This window comes from Colias croceus, chromosome 7 (assembly GCF_905220415.1).
Source record: "Colias croceus chromosome 7, ilColCroc2.1".
Classification (NCBI taxonomy): Eukaryota; Metazoa; Arthropoda; class Insecta; order Lepidoptera; family Pieridae; genus Colias; species Colias croceus.
Window position 1 is genome coordinate 10,513,778 of NC_059543.1, and position 17,207 is coordinate 10,530,984.

Sequence of the window (17,207 nt, forward strand, 5' to 3'; positions counted from 1 at the left end):
ATTTGTCAAGAGAGCAAGTTTTTTCAGTAATTTACCACGTTTATGGCCATATAAATACCTTTTCATATTGAAAATAAGTATAGAAAAACAACTTACAATAATTATTATATAACATGAAAAACGTATTTTCTAAGTTGGTATATTGTACAGTAGCGACATCTATGAAAAATTTTAGAGAAGTTCCTTCCTGAATATCTTCCGGAGCATTTTCGTAGTCCGTAGTTAAGTATATTTCGTCGTTTCCATACTGAAATCAGCAAACAGATGTCGTGCGCATAAAAGTTTGATTTTAGTTGGATTTATAATTTACAACCAGATAAAATAAAATTATATTTCAATACTTAGGTACTTACTTTTACATAGAAACTGCTTGTTCAACAGGTGGTAAATATTAAATTATGTATTTTGATGATCAAAGATGCTTCTAAAGAAAGTCTGGTTATTTGAAAGAATGTGTGAGTTAGAGTTTATCGTTCGCGATTACTTACTTCAAAACATGAAACTTATTTATCAAATAAAAGAGTCATAGAGCACTAAAAAGACTTAAGGCTTGATCCATATTATGACCTCTAATTTGGCTGGCTGGTTATTGCGTTTATAATATGAATTTACCAGTCAGTTCAATTCACGGCGTAAACTGTCTGAAAATAAGAGGCTATAATACGGCCCCTTATCTCTTCTCAGTTCTATTGGATAGTAAATTATCTGTGATAAAGATTAGAAACAATTAGATCACGACGCGGGACTCAAACCCGCATCTTCCGCCTAATTCAATACTTTTTTTTTAATTCTTTCAACTTTCAAGGATGATTTTATTATACCTGATATATTTTTTTATATTTTGCTAAAGTATGGATTACTAAAAGGTGTAAGTACATATAACAAAAAGAAATCAATATCATAATGCAAATTGGTGGTGAGACAATATATTTTATTAGATCATAAGTTTTACTTAAAACTACGAGACGTAATTCAATTCTCATTGTTACTTTCAGACTGTACAAAATTTCTAAATTCCCGAAAGTTCAAATATTCTCGAAAGTTCCAAATATGTACTAAAAATATTAAGTATTGTATACAACTGAAAGTTTTAGGGTGACATCCAAAAAAATATATTATATATCAAGTAAAAAAAATTTGCAGTTACGTTAGAGAGAATCACTGTTTAATCAAAAAATTAAATACAGCCACACAGTCAATAGAACATTTTTACAGACTGAATCCACCTTACAGTTAGTTACAATTATATCACTCTCTGTGCACCAGGACGTAAACGGCCAGACAGGCTAAAACAGCAAACTGAAACAAAAAATTTATATTACATTATTTAAAATATGTCTTGTTTTTAGAAATATCAAGAATAATATAAAATCTATACTAATATTATAAAGCTGAAAGCTAGTTTGTTTGATTGAACGCGCTAATTCAGGAACTACTGGTCCGATTTCAAAAATTATTTTGGTGTTAGATAGCCCATTTATCGAGGAAAGCTATAGGCCTAACATCACGTTAAAACCAACAGGAGTGGAGGACTGCGGGTAAAACCGCAGGGCACAGCTAGTATTTAATAAGTGCTGTGTAAAACTTAACAAATAATAAACTAAAAACGTCCAATAGCGTCAATAAGTTAAAATTTTCACTAATGCGAAAATCGGTGCAGTAGTTTTTAGTTTATTAACAGACATGAAACATGAACTATTTCTTGAAAAGACTCACAGACAGATGCGATGATTATGGAATGATAATGCCATCTCTTTAAAAAATTAACCCTGCCTTCTTGTTCAAATTTAAACAGCACATATTCCTGTAGCGTTAACTAAGTGTTAGCAAATAAAAGGCAAGGAATTTTTTGTGTTTGGAGTTTTCCTTATCATTGTTTTTCCTCAATTGACGCATTTTTTTATACTGCTATTCACAATGAAAACAAATAAAACAAACCAAGAATAAAAAAAACATCCCGGCTATTTAAAGTAAGTATAATATTATGTATACTCAGATTAAAGATTAGGTTTTTTCTTTATGATTTGTTGGCGAAGAAAGTTCTATCACGAGGCAAATCTTAAACAATTTCCTAAGTTGTAAATATTTCATATTATTGTGCATATTTTTTTCTATCAGTTACTATATTTTGATTTTTGATATAAAATAAACCAATCTCAAATCATTGTTGGAAAAATTCTACTGTAAATAAATATTAACAGTGCAGCTTGGGAAACCACAGGCAAAATTATTTTTATAGCTCATGTATCCTGACGTATGACCTATATTACTGAAAAGTTTCATCCAAATCTGTCTTGTAGTTCTTTCAATAAATAGTGACAAACACCCATCCATCCTCATAAACGTTTGCATTTATTAGTAGGATATACAAACAACACATACCTTAAACTTAGGATATTCGTTCATATATATTGTGACCATTCCGACGTAAGGCAGAAAACCTCTAGCTCGACCCACCACATCCTTCTTGGTGAGCCAGAGCTGCCCTTGTGCGTACAATCCTCTATCGTCTACACTATTATTATCTCCTTTGGTTAAAAACTTCACAGTGCCGTTGTTTCTGGAATAAGGTATTTGATTGTAAGTATTTTGATTAAATAAATGTCCTTAATAAATCGAAAGTATGTTGCATCTTTATCATAACATTTATTCTATAAGTATAAAGTATAGATTTATAAGATTTATACCTTATTCTATAAGTATAAGGTATAAAGTATATATGTGTAGTTTAACACATAAAGAAATGTGTGTGTTCACTAAGAGTGGAAATAGATCTTCAGAAAACTATGTGTATGTAATATACTTATACTGTGTATGTTACGTATGTACCTGTAGTCAAGCAAAAATTGTATTCTTTGTTAAAAATTATTCTCTGTTTCACCACATGAGGTAAAACCCAGAAGAAGTAACAAGTTATGTTTTAAATATAACTCTATAAAACAACATAACTTGTATAAAACAACATAATTTACAAATCATAATGTAAAATTAATTGTTGTTGTCATTACATTCATAAGAATATCAGATTAATGTAAATAATATGAACTTTTATCTTACTTCTCATGCAGCTTCAGAACCCTGTGAACAATGGGAATATCACGACCCTCAACTTTGAATACGACAATTTCGCCAACGCGTACGGGTTCTTCAGGGTAATTGGTAAGGAATAAGAGATCTCCTCTGTGAAAGGCTGGCTCCATACTGCCAGACAACACAACCACGATCGGACTCTCACTGCCGGTTACTACCATCAAACCTTTCCATATCATTAAGGCAGATGATACTATCATACCAAAACTAAGTACTTGGTAAATGAACTGAAAATAATAGGGAAAATAGTTTAATCGGCCGGTGTGTCAGTCACGTCATCTTATTTTTCCATTTTCAATCAATATATATTACCTGGCGCTTGTTCATGCGCTTCACATCATCAAATAAACTGTCCAACATTTTTACGATTGTGATATTCAAGTTCTAAAACGTATTTTATTTATAATTATTGGTTATCATATGAATATTGGCTTTCGAAAGATATTTTGTAGTGAACGACAGCAAGAAGACAAGCACCAGTAGGTACCACGTCAGATCTAAACTTCAAAACAAAACGTAGTGTTGTAAATTGTTTATGCTATCTGTCAAATAAAAAATCGGTTAAACTTTTATGATCAAATAAATAATTAATTATATTCTATTTTAATGACTAAAAAGCTTTAGGTACATATATTGGCAAATATTTATAAGAATCTGAAAATGTAACTATACATAATAGGTACCCTAATGACCATAATAGCCTGAAGTGGCCGTCCTAACCACGCGACGTGTATTGAATAATTATTGTATTATTAGGTATTATTATACAATATTCGAAATCTCTTATTAGCAATAAATAAATACATATCAATTAAAACATCATAGCTAAGCATAGTACATAGAAAGGTAGCGGAAAAATAATTCTAGCGTGGGGCGAATTAATGTGGCCGGGATAGCTGCGCTGTCGAGTGTCGCACCCATAAACATAATACAATAACTACTTTTATTAATTGCTGGATTAATAATTTAAATGTTAATTTAACATGCATAAAACTCTAGCACTCAATAGAATAGAGTTATTGGTAGCTACCGCCGCACTTGCAAACATTGTTGATTTCAATGAGTGTTAAAAATAAAAGCTTAAGTAGTAAGTAGTAGTAGTAGGTATCTATATATATAAAACTCAAAGGTGACTGATATAGTGATCTATCAACGCACAGCCCAAACCACTGGACGTATCGGGCTGAAATTTGGCATGCAGGTAGATGTACGTAGGAACGTAGGCGTCCCCTAAGAAAGGATTTCCCGAAATTCTTGCGGGAACGGGGAAAAACGGGGATGCACGTACAAAGTCGTGGGCGGAAGCTAGTTATTAATAAACAGGTACCTATGTGAGAAATTTTTAAATAATAGAAAAATTTCGATCACTCTCGTCTATCGCCGCAAGTCAGGTACCCACCTCAGCAAACATTTCGCTACCCACATTCAAAACGTGTAACGTGTACGTTTGCGTTCTTACAAACGTACGGCAAATTGTGAACGGTAGAGGCTACTTCATTCGTCGCCACCTGTCGACGAAGCGTCTGCGGCAGCAATCAATACGTCGACGGCTGCCGTCGACACGCAAAAACGGATGCCGTGAAACGTTTGTAGTTTGCCGTCAACGCAAACTGCAAGCGTCACCACCTGTCGACGGCAGCCGTCGACATGTGGCGACGTCTGAAGTAGCCTATGCCTTCGTCTGTTAGAACTCTTTAGCGCCTATCTCAATAATAGTTATAATATTGTAAAAGAAAGTCCTCTGCGTGAATAGCGTCTGTCTGTTCGCGATGAACTAAAAAGCTACTGCAGCTATTTTCATTCTGTTTTTTGCCAACAGATAGCATGGTTCTTGAGAGGTTTTAGTATTTTATTGGTTGAGTTTCAAACAACGGACGAAGCCGCGGGCAATAAGCTAGTTGTATACCTACAGGGTGTACCGTAAACGGCGTATGCATAACTATCATTATGTACTGTAAATACAAAAAATTTAAACACTGTCATTTTAAATATTATTTATTACAACCTATTATTAATATTACACCAAGCAAACTGTTTTTTTTAACGCGACATATCAACATCATTATTGCTCTCTGTAAATTTCAACTTTATTGTCAATGTATTAGGGGTTGTAACATCCGCAACCAAAATGTCCGCACCATTGTAGAGCCCCAATTCTGTGATTTTCTTCTTAAGATTATCCCTTGTCTTCTCTTCAATGCTCTTTATTGAAGATATGTATAATGTTTTGTTGCGTCCGTTAATGATAGTCGTAATACCTGAAAATAAATTGAATTATATTAATGTGTGTGTAATAGCGATCATTTTGCTTGTTTACCTTTTACCGTGATTGCCTGGAAGAGATTACTATTAAGTGATAAGGCCCCCAAAATAGTTGTACTCTGTTCTATGTGTTATAAGGTATCTTAACTGTACAACTATTAAAGAGTTAAATAATAAATAAATAAATCAATCTATTCATATTTAAGATTGTATCATTAGTTTGCATAAAATCATTAAATTAAAATTATTTACGTAATCTTTACTAACCTGGACTCTTCATCAAGAAGGCATTATCTTCACATAACTTGTTATAAATCGCTTGTAAAGTTGCGTCCGGTTCAATTTCTATAACCCTAGTCGTATTACTGCATGCAACACAGTCTGCACGCTTTTCAGCATTAAATGTGTATGTGTACACACCATCAGACATATTCAGGACCATATAATTGTTCATATTCGGACAGCATGATGAGGCTAATTTAAATACCTGAAATGTAAAGTTAACGTTATATAAGAATAAACAGTAAAAAAAGGATTTTTAGAATAAATAAAATTTTGTATGGCAGTAACAAATCACCACACAAGTGGTGTTTAATAATAATTAAAAATGTATTTATATTCATAAGAATTACACAAATCATTTCGTCAAATATCTGCAATGAGCGATAGCACAAGATATTGGGCAAAAATTAATTTCACCTTCACTTTTCACTTAATAATAATTAATATATCTGCAAGAAAGGTTACGAATGTTATTTTACAATTAATATGAAATAAATATACCGACCTCAGTTGCACAAGAAGCCGCAATCGCCGCATTAGTGCTAGCTACAGCCGGAATAATATTCTTCAAGACACCCTGTGTTAATCTATATGTCACGTTTGAGATTCCATGTTTCATCGCTCTTTCTTGAGCCTTTTCGTAAACCCAGGCCACATGTTGAGGGTCATCACCATCGAGGGCAGTGGTGGCACCCCATGGATTCTCTTTAGCCCACTGAATTACCTTTACATATTCTATACAATGTTCTGGCAACCTATGGTGTGAAATTTAATAAATCTAATAAGAAATATGAATGAATAAATAACATTCAATAAAATAAGTTTGAAGCTTTGAAATTTTAAGATTAGTAAATGAAAATTTTATTAATTTAAGTTGCATTATAATTATGTAACACATAAAAAAAGACATTACATAAACGTCCATATACACAATTATAACAAAAAGTTAACCTACAAGCTTGCTGAAAACATTAAAATTCTTGTCTTCAATACTTTAAAAATCTTACCTGGGAGTATTTGCTATAGTACATAGTGGAAATGTCTTCTGTGGTGGATATAGATCAAGAGTACATTCAATACACGCGCTCATTCCCGGCAATATCACTCTCGCATTACCTTTAAACCCCTCTGTGCCTCCATCTACTAAGGGAATTATGCTGCTTTGATCTAAACTTCCTAAAATACATTCATATATTTTTATTTATTAAGTACTTACCTTGTAACTTATAAGTATGGAGTTTATATACCTATGTACTATTATCAAGTTTTTATTACTTTTAATATATAAATTTATATTAAATAGCACTTTTATATAATGAGATGCAAAATTAAAAAGCCTCGAAATAAATCTGTTCACATAAAAAATATTTTTTCACTATCCAATATGAAATTTTCCAATAAGAATAAAAATAAATATTACTGTCATCATTATACTGAAGCAATGACATCAGCATGCCATTTAACCAACGTCTAGCTACAATGGAGTCAAGTCCACACACAACAATGTGAAATTGGCGGTAGAAACAGTCGTCCAGATCTTGTATAGGACAGTGGTGTGCAATGGCTTCACAGCCAGGCACCCTGAAATGAAATTAATGATATGAGAAGATATTTTATATGTTATAAATAAAATATTTAAGCTGAATTGACTATTCTCTTCATATTTACTCAAATATTAGACTTATATATTGATCATAGTATGTGAATTTTTAAAAACTCGATTAAATAGTTGCTTCAATATATACCTTTTATTTACAAAATCAACAGCACACTTTGCTTTTGACAAACCAATATCATTTTTTCGAAACAAAAATTGCCTATTCAAATTGGACAATTCTATTGTATCCATATCTACAATGTGTATCTTCTTGAAACCCATTAAAGCCAAGTCTTTTAGCAGCTCGCAGCCGAGGCCGCCAGCGCCAACTATAAGAACTTTGCAAGAATTCATTATAAAATCAAGTATCTCAGCTGAAGCTTCAAAATCTGGATGACAAAAAGGACCAGATCGCTCCAAAACTTTTCTGATGTTATGCCATCGCCTTTGCTGATAATCTGCAGTTTGCATTTCACCTGTAGACATGTTTGCCCGATTGCTAATGTCGATTTAAATAATAATATTCAGAAAATACAGAACACTACACTGTGTGAAGAATTTCACTAAAAGAAAATGTAACTTATTTTACTATTGATCAAAATAGTTGTATTTAAAAGGCTTCAGATTCTAGACTTTCTAGTGAGTAAGTGATTTATCTAAAACAATAAATTCTTAATTAACAAATACAATAATATTAATCGACATTCGTGATTCGACGGTAGGGAAAAATGTTAGGGAAAAATCACAAATTCTGACATCTGACAGTGCCGGCATCAATACCTATGTCATGTCAATATTTGCAAGAAAAATAAACGGGCTACTATGCTTTGAACATACAGGCAAATTAATAAGTGACTCTAATAAAACGAAGGATTACACTGAAATATTGTATAAATAAAAGTGTCTAGAGCTGTGGTCTAGACTCTAGAGTCTACTCAATTCAAATTTCCATCTCTGTTTTAAATTTAAATTTAAACATAATATATAGCACTAATAAACTATTTAGTAATATATATTATGTATTCTGCCCATATTCTACCACATCTGCGCAAGCAATGAAGATTCATCACTCAATATTTTGCAGTTTGCTGGAGCCCAAGAAGCTTATATCTAATACACTGGAGATTGCACTATGAACGTTGACTTGTCACGGGAAGGTATGACCTTGAATGACGCCAGGTTGTTTTTTGTCCCTTTCACACCTAACTTGGCAAGTTGGTGTGAAAGGGATGAAGGAACAACCAGGCGTCATTCAAGGTTATACCTTCCCGTGACTTGTCAACGTTCATAGTGCAATCTCCAGTGTATTAGATATAAGCTTCTTTCTGGAGCCACTGGAGCCATGAACTCTTAAATTTAATAATGGCAACATTATTACAGGCACCGACAGCGCCACCTATCCGGGACTCCTTTCATGGCGCACACTCTATTAGTTATATTTTTGAAGAATCTCTTAAGTTTATTAAAATTTATTGAATAGCTGCTAAAAATACAAAAGTTCATTATATTATATTTCATATTAAAATAATATATCAAAATCATGCTATCTTCAAAGTAAATAATTGTTTATATATCCACCAGTTACCACGATTACTATTCATAAATATTCATATTCATTTAGTTTTTTTAAATGTTTCTTGGTAATAATAAGTTTTGAAACAGAATATAATGAATTTGAAAAAGGTGGAATGATATATGTTTGCTTTTAGTTACAAAAATCTCTGTTTGATAACGTTATCGTTTCACCAAATGAATCAAGAGACAAGAAGAGATCGAATACCTACACACGGCACACCATATTCACTTCCGACTTCCGTCATTAAAAAGAAAAGTCGTTCAAAAATGTTGAAAGTAATGAAAAATTACTTTTGAAAAGAATCGATATTTAATTAAATCACTTAAAATTTATTAAAGTAATTTTGTAATTTGCTTTAGATTAATTTTAGAAAAGCGTATTACAGATAATATATCAATTGAATGATTTTGTGGCTGGTTGGTTAGCATTTGGTTAGCATAGAATACAAAATTCCAAAATCCGAGGACAATCGTGCATATAGCTATATATTCATTTGTTACTTATGGAGGTGTGATGGAGGCGCAGTGGTCGAAGATAGCCAATTTCATGTTTGCGATTTCAAGGAACTTGGTGTGAGTACGTATATTAAATTGATTTAATAGGATTCTGTAGTGTAAAATCTATAAATAAAATAAAACTTAACGTTATAACAACCAATGTTTTTGATGATATTTGAGGGAGAGACTGACAGGCTAATAGAAAGATATTCAGTATCTATTCAGCTAAAAACCCATGCTTATATTTAGGAATATTGTTGGAAATTAAATTTATTTATATTAAAATGCAGTGTGTTTATACAAGTTTATACGTTATTTAAATTATATTTGATGTTAGATAACAATGTGCCACCGACGATGTCGTTTTGGTAGTTAGACGGTATGCGATGTCTCATGTCGTAGCTATAAAGAGGTTCATGGTTATGAATGACTTAAGAATTTATATTTAAACAATACATTAAGAGAATAATGAGAAAAATAATTCACAGTGAGTGATATATTTTTCACTTTTTAAATTAAACTAATTACAATGTAAATTCGTCAATAGATGTCAATATGGCTGGTAATAAAGTAAGTGCTAAGACGAGAGGAAAAGAAGACAGGAGCAAATTTAATAAAAATGTTACGCAAAATAATGAAGACTCGGAAGATCTCGATTATAGTTTGCTTAGAAAGCCCATACCTACAAGTGTTACAGGGTTTGCTCAAGCAAGAAAAGTGTTTGATTTAGCAACAGAGGAGGTAAGAATTTCCAATTTTTTATATTTTACATATTTAGTTCATATTTTATTTCACATAAAAAGAAGATATTATAGTCAAAATTATATTGATATAGGTATACTGTTTATGTATAATTGCTTTTGTAATGACTGTATGACTCATTGCATACTGGTGGTTCTTGAACTTGATTTAATAAATGTAGTGAAAGTTTAACTTAGAAATTTATATTCATGCAAAAGTGTTCCTTAAACCCAAAGTTTAACTTACTTTTTAATAATTTCCTTTAAAAATTATGAGAAAATATAATAATGAGATTTTTTGTTTTTTCAGCTTAAAGAACTGCTTACAAATGAATGTGATTTGTTATATGAATGCAAAGTGTGCAGAAATTTATTTAGAAGTTTAATGAATTTCATTTCACATAAAAGGATTTATTGTAAGGAAAAGTTCAATTGTGCAGTGCACAGCCATTTCACAAGTGTCAACTCAACGGTATGTATGTTTTATGATAATATAAAGGTTTCAACATACAAACATTCCTTATGTTTGTTTGTGGAATAAACTCATAAGCTACTGAGCTTAGACTTGGATTAAAAATATAAAATTATTGTTAACTTTCTAATATCTATAGTGAAATTCACTTCTAGGTAAAATTACCTACATTTTATAACAAGAGATTGACTTTTCATGAATTTATGATTCCATCAAGTGTAATTGGTTTTTACATAAAATTTTTACTGTAAATGAGATAACTTTATTTTATAAATTTCCTATAATTATGGCTACCTCTGCCAAACATCTTATGTCACAAAAAATTATATTATATTTTATAGGCCAACGAATTACTGAAGATAAAAAAGTTTGAGGAGAATTATTCAGAGTTTTTAAAAGAAAAAACTCAAGAACCAAGTGAAAATGTTGAGGAAAATGATGTGATTCCTATGACAAAAGATTTAACAACAGTAATTGAAAAGATTGTCACGTCTCGAGGTATTCAAGAGGATCAGTTGAAAGAACAAGATGTGGTTTTGCAGAAAATTCCCAAAACATCTGTTGCTGTTTATCAAAATATTAAGTACAATGATACTTCCAATGTGGATGATATGCAAACACAGGTATATATCTTATTTCATTTTATAGCAGACTTTGTTTAATATGTTTTACAATACTAAATACTAGTTACCCTGAGTCTGAGAGTCTTGAGATTAGATATTTCTGGATGTAAACCTGAAGTTTAGTGCACTGGAAAATTTCATCAAAATTGGTTCAGCCGTTTTTGAGTACGTTAGAGACATACAAAATTACAACAGAACTAAATACAAAAAAATAAATAGAAAGAAAAAGGAGAAGATATGAATCTTAGTAGGGTTAATACTAATATTGACCACACAATATGTCTTGTGTGGTTTGCGACTGAAATATGAAACAAGTCTTAGGTTTTCATTATATTTATATGCCAGATGTTGTATGTCTTCAAGTATATCACTGTAAGAACTAGTCAATGTGTACAATATTATAATGAATCTCTACTAAACAAATTAAAGTTCATTATTAACACAAAGACATGTCAAAATGTGGTGTAATATTTATTAGGCCAAACATGAATTTTACAATAAAGTAATTTTTTACAGCCCAATGTCGTGAAATTATACGAATACCGAAAATTTGTGGTTTAAAAATAATAATTTATAAATTGACTGTTTCAATAACTACATACTATTTTTGAAATAAAAAAAATATTAATATTACATTGACTACATTAAAAAAAAAATTAAATCCAAGATGGCCGCCTACTATTACTATAAAATTGGGCGGGGTTTTTTAAATCAATAATGTAATAATTTTTAAATAATTTGCTTAAATGATTCTCTATTTTCAGGTGAATGAATTGGATACAATACTATCACGACAAAATGCAGTATTACAAAGTGATGGCAAATTCAAAATTGAGAGCAATGTGGATTCTGAATCTGAAGGTGTTATACAAATAAGTGATGATGATGACAATGATTGCACAGGCAATCTTAAGTGTAAAATATGTGAGTACAATAAAACCCATTAGCTTTTCTTCTTATGTGTTTCGACGCAAACAAGTTTTGTTATGAAAAGCATAGCAAGAACTTTCTAGCACTTTTATCAGACTATTAAAGAAGTTAGATATTCATTTGATTTTCGGTGTAATTTTTTTTACTTATATTTGAAACTTGTAATACGTGAACAGAATTCTCTTTGCAAGTGGAAACACTTGACATCCAATTAATTTTAATGGCTAATATAATAATTATTTATAACTAATAAGTCTAAAGGTATATTTAAATGTTAATTACAATAATAAAGTCTAATAAATTTCAGGCGAGCTACAATTCTCAACGCAAAAGACGTTAAAGTCTCATATAAAAACGAAGCATTTGGAAAGCCGTCTCGTTTACCCATGCCCTGATTGTCTCGAAATATTCTCAACGTCATGGAGTGTTTACAGACATTTATTCAAAGTTCATCGGTATGTATCTATAGAATACATAAAATGTTATTGTGCAAATAAAAAAAATATCAAGGGTTTTCTTTGTGTCCTTAAAATTAAAATTTATAATAATAAAGTGACAAAATAATTATAATTTAAGAACTGATTGTCTCCTTATTCAGGTCTATCTCCTTGTAAACCATTTATTATAGTATGATTATTATAGTTCTGTTGTTTTTACTCCTTAGAAAAACTGCAGCGCAGATTCGAAGGTTGCGTGAAACTATTCAATCGAAATCCTTCCGTATGAACAACCCACCGGCGTTTTATGAAAAACGCAAGTCTAATATGAAAAATGCTACAGTACAGAAAATTACTGAAGAGGAGAGAATAGATCAAGAAAATCAGGTAACTCATTATATTTTTTATGTGTGTGTGTTGACCGAGTCTAACAAAACAGAGTCAGTACAAAACAGGTTGTTAAGTACTGACTTAACAACCTGTGTTGGTAGTGACTTAATAAGACATTATCTTTTCCAATTTAACGACCTGGTTTTAGTCATACATATTTTAATGTCAAAGACTCTATCACTATAGTGATATTATATTAAATCTGTGTATATCATGATCGAAGTTGGCAATGGGAGTTGTCAACCGTTTTGATTGGTCTTTTCTTTTGCATTTGCCGTATCGAGATTCTACACAGACCAATCAGATGCGATTTCAACTCTTTCATTCTATACCTACATTCACTTGTAGAATAGTATTTTTTATTATTGCTTGTTAGGCGTCGATCTGCATTTGCTATATCGAGATTAGAATCAGACCAATTAGATACAATATCAATTATTTCATTTGATAGCATTATTTAGCTATAGGATAAAATTAAACTCAAACATTTATTTATTCAATTAGACTTCTTCTAGAAGCACTTTTGAAACGTCATAGGTACATATTTTTAACATTTACCACCGATTCGCAAAGCAGTATCTACAGAGAAGAACCGGCAAGAAACTCCATAGTTGCTCTTTTTAATCATGTCAGTTTTACAATTTAATTTTACAAAATACATATGTAACATCATAATATATTATAGTTATATGCCAAAGAACTGTCCTGTGGTTTTTACGCGACAACCCTCCATTCCATGGGTTTTTATCGTCCATATATTTCTTACTAGCTTTCCACCCGCAGCTTCGCCCGCGCAGTCAAAGAAAAACCCGCATAGTTCCCGTTCCCGTGGGATTGCCGGGATAAAACCTATCCTATTTCCCGGGGTAAAAAGTAGCCTATGTCCTTTCTCGGGTATCAAAATATCTCTACACCAAATTTCATGCAAATTGCTTCAGTAGATTGAGTAACAGACAGACAGAGTTACTTTTGCATTTATAATATTAGTATGGATATGTATGTAAAGAAAATGAATGTTGGTCAGGCGTGGATGGACAACATGGAGGGCGACGGCGAGGTGCCGCGGTGCGGCGGGTGCGGGCGCACGTTCGAGCGGCGCGCGGCGCTGGCGGCGCACACCAACACGTGCCAGCCCCGCGTGCGCGCGCTCGCCGCCGCGCGCCGCCCGCCCGACACCAAGCGCATCGAGATACAGATCCGCAAGGACTACCACAAGGGGCCGCCGCCGCCCGCTAGAGGTGAGTCGTGTTGCCATGCCAACGCGTGCGTACAGTTGTGCAAAGGGGCCGCTGCTGTCTGTGTTGCCTTGACAACGCGCCAAGCGCATAGAGATGAGTCATACTGCGTTGCAACGCGCATCGAGATTGTTAGTGTATGGTGTGTATTGCCATGATACAGGTCCGCAAGTGGCCACCCAAGCGTGAACACGGCTTAAGTTATTGGAATATTAAATGGAAATTTATGTGGACGCACCATTACAACCTTCTAATCTTTCAAATACACAATGACATTTTCTATTGTTAATTTTACAGAAAAGAACATTGCCGAAGACGCACCGTCACCTTCGAAACCGCAAGTACAAAATGAGAAAAAGGAAGCTCCAATTGAAAACACTTTGACCGAAGCCATTATGAGTATTGTTGGAGTGTCCACCAATCAAGAAGTGGTTGATAGCGCGCCTATAAAACAAATTACTGAAGATCCGCCTAAACCTGGTATTAATGTAGATACTTTCAAACCTATGCATAAATTGAGGTTTTCTCACCAAGCCGAGAAGAGCAATTTTAATGCATTAAAAAGAAAAGTACTACAGGATGTCGATATAGACCAATCGTCGTGTAAAAAATGTGAATTTAAATGTAAGCAACCGAACGAACTTTACAGCCATGTAGCAGGTCACTACAAATGGTTGCGTTATGCATGCAAACTGTGTAATTTCAAACATTATGAATTCGAGAAAGTTCCGGAGCATGTGAAGATAGTACACAAACTAAAGGGTGATTTTGATTTCTATTTTAGTACAGTTAAAGCGATTGATGGTGTCGAAGCGACATTGTTATCTGATGTTACTGAAGAAGCAAGTGAAACAAATGCAACTAGTCCTGACTCCAGGCGACCTAGTAGATGTTCCAGTGATTCTAGCAGATTGTCTGATGACAGCTCATCGAGTAGTACAAGGGTAGAAACTGGAAGTAGAAAGAGGAAATCGAATCCATATAGAAGCAATACAAGGAAAAGGAGAGAGGTCACTAATGGTAATATCCTTTTAAAATTATTGATTCATTTATTATTGCTATTTACGAATGTTTTGAATTTAAATAACAAAACTCAAGACTGAACATACTTTAAACACAATAAATTTTAAGCCAAATAGTCGGAAATTAAATATTACAGAACAAAGATCTTAGAAATTAAAATAGGACCATGGTAAAAATTTTATTTTATTTCTTGCAGATGAAGCTGATGGTGATAGCAAAGATGGTGAAGATTCACCCCAAAAAGACGTCATAAAATTAGATAACGACTCATCTTCAAATTCAAAAATATTTGATGAAAATTCGTCTGATATAGATGACTCTGAGGAAAAGAGTAGTAAACGTCTCAGACTCGATGATATAACGTCAGTCGTACCAAGAAGACCAGTAAGAAAACGGACTAGACCTAAAAATGAAGATTTTGAATATGATTTATCTAATCTCCTCAAAATGGAAGCGCAGGGCTACAGGGATTCGGTATCAGTCTCTAATGTTAAAACGGTTTCAAATAAAAAGAAACTACATCAAGAGCTGCAAAATAATTATAACAGTATTAATAAAGAATGTTGTGGAGCTTTGACTTCGCTGTCTAGATTATCCGTCGACAGTGGTAAAGCTCATATGAAAACTTCCAATTTTGCAATTTACTCATCAAATAAAGAACAAAGGATATCAAATATATTTGTTAGACCCATGCTGCCAAAAATTACTCGCGTAGATAAAACTTCCCTTTTAAAAGAACCGTCAGAAAATAAGGATATAAGTAAAAGTACAAAAGTTCCCGACACGAACGAACCTGTAGTACAACAAATTATAGAAGATGATAAATCACCAAGTCCTCCTGTAACTGAATCAAATGTAGTAGATAGCAATAAAGTTAATAGTGAAACCAATAATACAAAAGAAGTTAACAATGAAAATCCCGCGAGTCAAACCACCGATTCTAGTTCACAAGATAAAACCAAATCAAATTTAAATTTAGTTCCGATAAAATTCCGGAAACAAAGTATAGACCTTATGAAAAATCCCCTCATTAAAAAGAATATTACCGACTTTAGCAAGGCCGGTATGAAAACAAAAATTCTCGTCATCAAACCTTTGAACAGGAAAGATGGCGCTCAAAGTATAAATACACCTTTGAAGTTTCAAACGATAAAGTTAAAAGAACCCGTAAATATTTCCAATGAGGAGAAGAAGTCAGATCAGGTTGTTGTAGTGAAAGTGCCCAAAGTAGATTGTGCGCGACCAGTTATAGTTAGTAACAATAATAAAGAAAGTAGTTCCTTATCGGATACTAAAGCGACAGACAGTGAAAAAGACAAAGGAGAAAATTGTGATAGTAAAATAAGTGAAGAAAATTGTACTGAAGCTGATAACGAAAAGATTTCAAATGTAAATAGTGATATAGCTCAATCTGAAGCTTTTTCAACTGAAATCTCGGTGCCTGTGGCTGATACAGATGTAGCAGTCCAAAGCTGAATTAAATAATATTATAATGTATTTTTATTTTACAACATGTACAGGTTATGTTAGTTAGCTATGCCAATTAAATGATATAATAATTACTGTGATCTTTTCATGTTTAACCCTATGAATCAATGGAATTAAAAAAAAAATAAATATCAAAAATTAAAACTAGCTGCTGAATGAGTTTTTCTTATAATCCTTATGGTCCAATGTGAAAATTGGTATAAAAATAGCCTTAGTTACTCCTTATAACAACTGCTATCAGTAAGTGAAAGTCCCGTCAAAATCGGTGCAGTCGTTCTTGAGATTAGCCGGAACAAACAGACAAAATTTGTTTTCATATATTATGTACAGTGTGTATGCAGTATGCATTTAAGACAAGTGATAACTGCGTTAAAAACAACCGACTTCAAACTTGCACTTGCAAAATTTACAAATACCTACAGAGTACAGACAAAAATGCTCATAAAATAAAAACTACTGGGCCTATCCGAATAAAATTTTTATGGGACCAATTCGACACCATCCCGCATCGAACAAAAAAAGAATCACGTAAATCGGTTCAGAAACCTCGGAGTAACCGGTGTAC

At 32.6% G+C, this 17,207-nt stretch overlaps 3 protein-coding genes across 6 annotated transcripts; 1 reads left to right on the top strand and 2 right to left on the bottom strand.

The window, feature by feature from the left end:
• Positions 1–910: 910 nt before the first annotated feature.
• Positions 911–3,585, bottom strand: LOC123693088 (signal peptidase complex catalytic subunit SEC11A). The gene is made up of 4 exons (XM_045638042.1): positions 3,403–3,585; positions 3,058–3,317; positions 2,383–2,560; positions 911–1,299 (listed from the first exon to the last, which is right to left on the bottom strand). The coding sequence occupies exons 1-4, from the start codon at positions 3,448–3,450 to the stop codon at positions 1,249–1,251; spliced, it is 537 nt and encodes a 178-aa protein (XP_045493998.1). The 5' UTR covers positions 3,451–3,585; the 3' UTR covers positions 911–1,248.
• Positions 3,586–5,067: 1,482 nt separating this feature from the next.
• On the bottom strand, positions 5,068–7,975 carry LOC123693346 (NEDD8-activating enzyme E1 catalytic subunit). The gene is made up of 6 exons (XM_045638401.1): positions 7,380–7,975; positions 7,055–7,215; positions 6,642–6,810; positions 6,140–6,389; positions 5,620–5,839; positions 5,068–5,348 (listed from the first exon to the last, which is right to left on the bottom strand). The coding sequence occupies exons 1-6, from the start codon at positions 7,715–7,717 to the stop codon at positions 5,131–5,133; spliced, it is 1,356 nt and encodes a 451-aa protein (XP_045494357.1). The 5' UTR covers positions 7,718–7,975; the 3' UTR covers positions 5,068–5,130.
• Positions 7,976–9,270: 1,295 nt separating this feature from the next.
• Positions 9,271–16,716, top strand: LOC123693254. 4 transcript variants are annotated; one of them, XM_045638256.1, is made up of 10 exons: positions 9,271–9,379; positions 9,852–10,045; positions 10,355–10,516; positions 10,858–11,139; positions 11,904–12,063; positions 12,377–12,524; positions 12,734–12,893; positions 13,921–14,134; positions 14,429–15,151; positions 15,351–16,716. In XM_045638256.1, exons 2-10 carry the CDS (start codon positions 9,860–9,862, stop codon positions 16,628–16,630), a joined length of 3,315 nt encoding a protein of 1,104 aa, XP_045494212.1. In that variant the 5' UTR covers positions 9,271–9,379; positions 9,852–9,859; the 3' UTR covers positions 16,631–16,716. The 4 variants fall into 4 exon arrangements, with proteins under 4 accessions (XP_045494212.1, XP_045494213.1, XP_045494211.1 ...); XM_045638257.1 differs by having other exon boundaries at positions 9,277–9,383; XM_045638255.1 differs by having other exon boundaries at positions 9,304–9,379; positions 9,840–10,045.
• The last annotated feature ends 491 nt before the right edge of the window (positions 16,717–17,207 follow it).

Coding starts and splice junctions, on each gene's coding strand:
- LOC123693088 (XM_045638042.1), bottom strand. CDS start 3,450: ATGTTGGACAGTTTATTTGATGATGTGAAGCGCATGAACAAGCGCCAG. Junction 3,318..3,402: donor AGCGCATGAACAAGCGCCAG/GTAATATATATT, acceptor TATTATTTTCAG/TTCATTTACCAAGTACTTAG. Junction 2,561..3,057: donor GTTCTGAAGCTGCATGAGAA/GTAAGATAAAAG, acceptor ACCTTATTCCAG/AAACAACGGCACTGTGAAGT.
- LOC123693346 (XM_045638401.1), bottom strand. CDS start 7,717: ATGTCTACAGGTGAAATGCAAACTGCAGATTATCAGCAAAGGCGATGG. Junction 5,840..6,139: donor CGGCTTCTTGTGCAACTGAG/GTCGGTATATTT, acceptor TTTACATTTCAG/GTATTTAAATTAGCCTCATC. Junction 5,349..5,619: donor CTTCTTGATGAAGAGTCCAG/GTTAGTAAAGAT, acceptor ATTTATTTTCAG/GTATTACGACTATCATTAAC.
- LOC123693254 (XM_045638256.1), top strand. CDS start 9,860: ATGGCTGGTAATAAAGTAAGTGCTAAGACGAGAGGAAAAGAAGACAGG. Junction 10,046..10,354: donor TTGATTTAGCAACAGAGGAG/GTAAGAATTTCC, acceptor TTGTTTTTTCAG/CTTAAAGAACTGCTTACAAA. Junction 12,064..12,376: donor CAATCTTAAGTGTAAAATAT/GTGAGTACAATA, acceptor AATAAATTTCAG/GCGAGCTACAATTCTCAACG.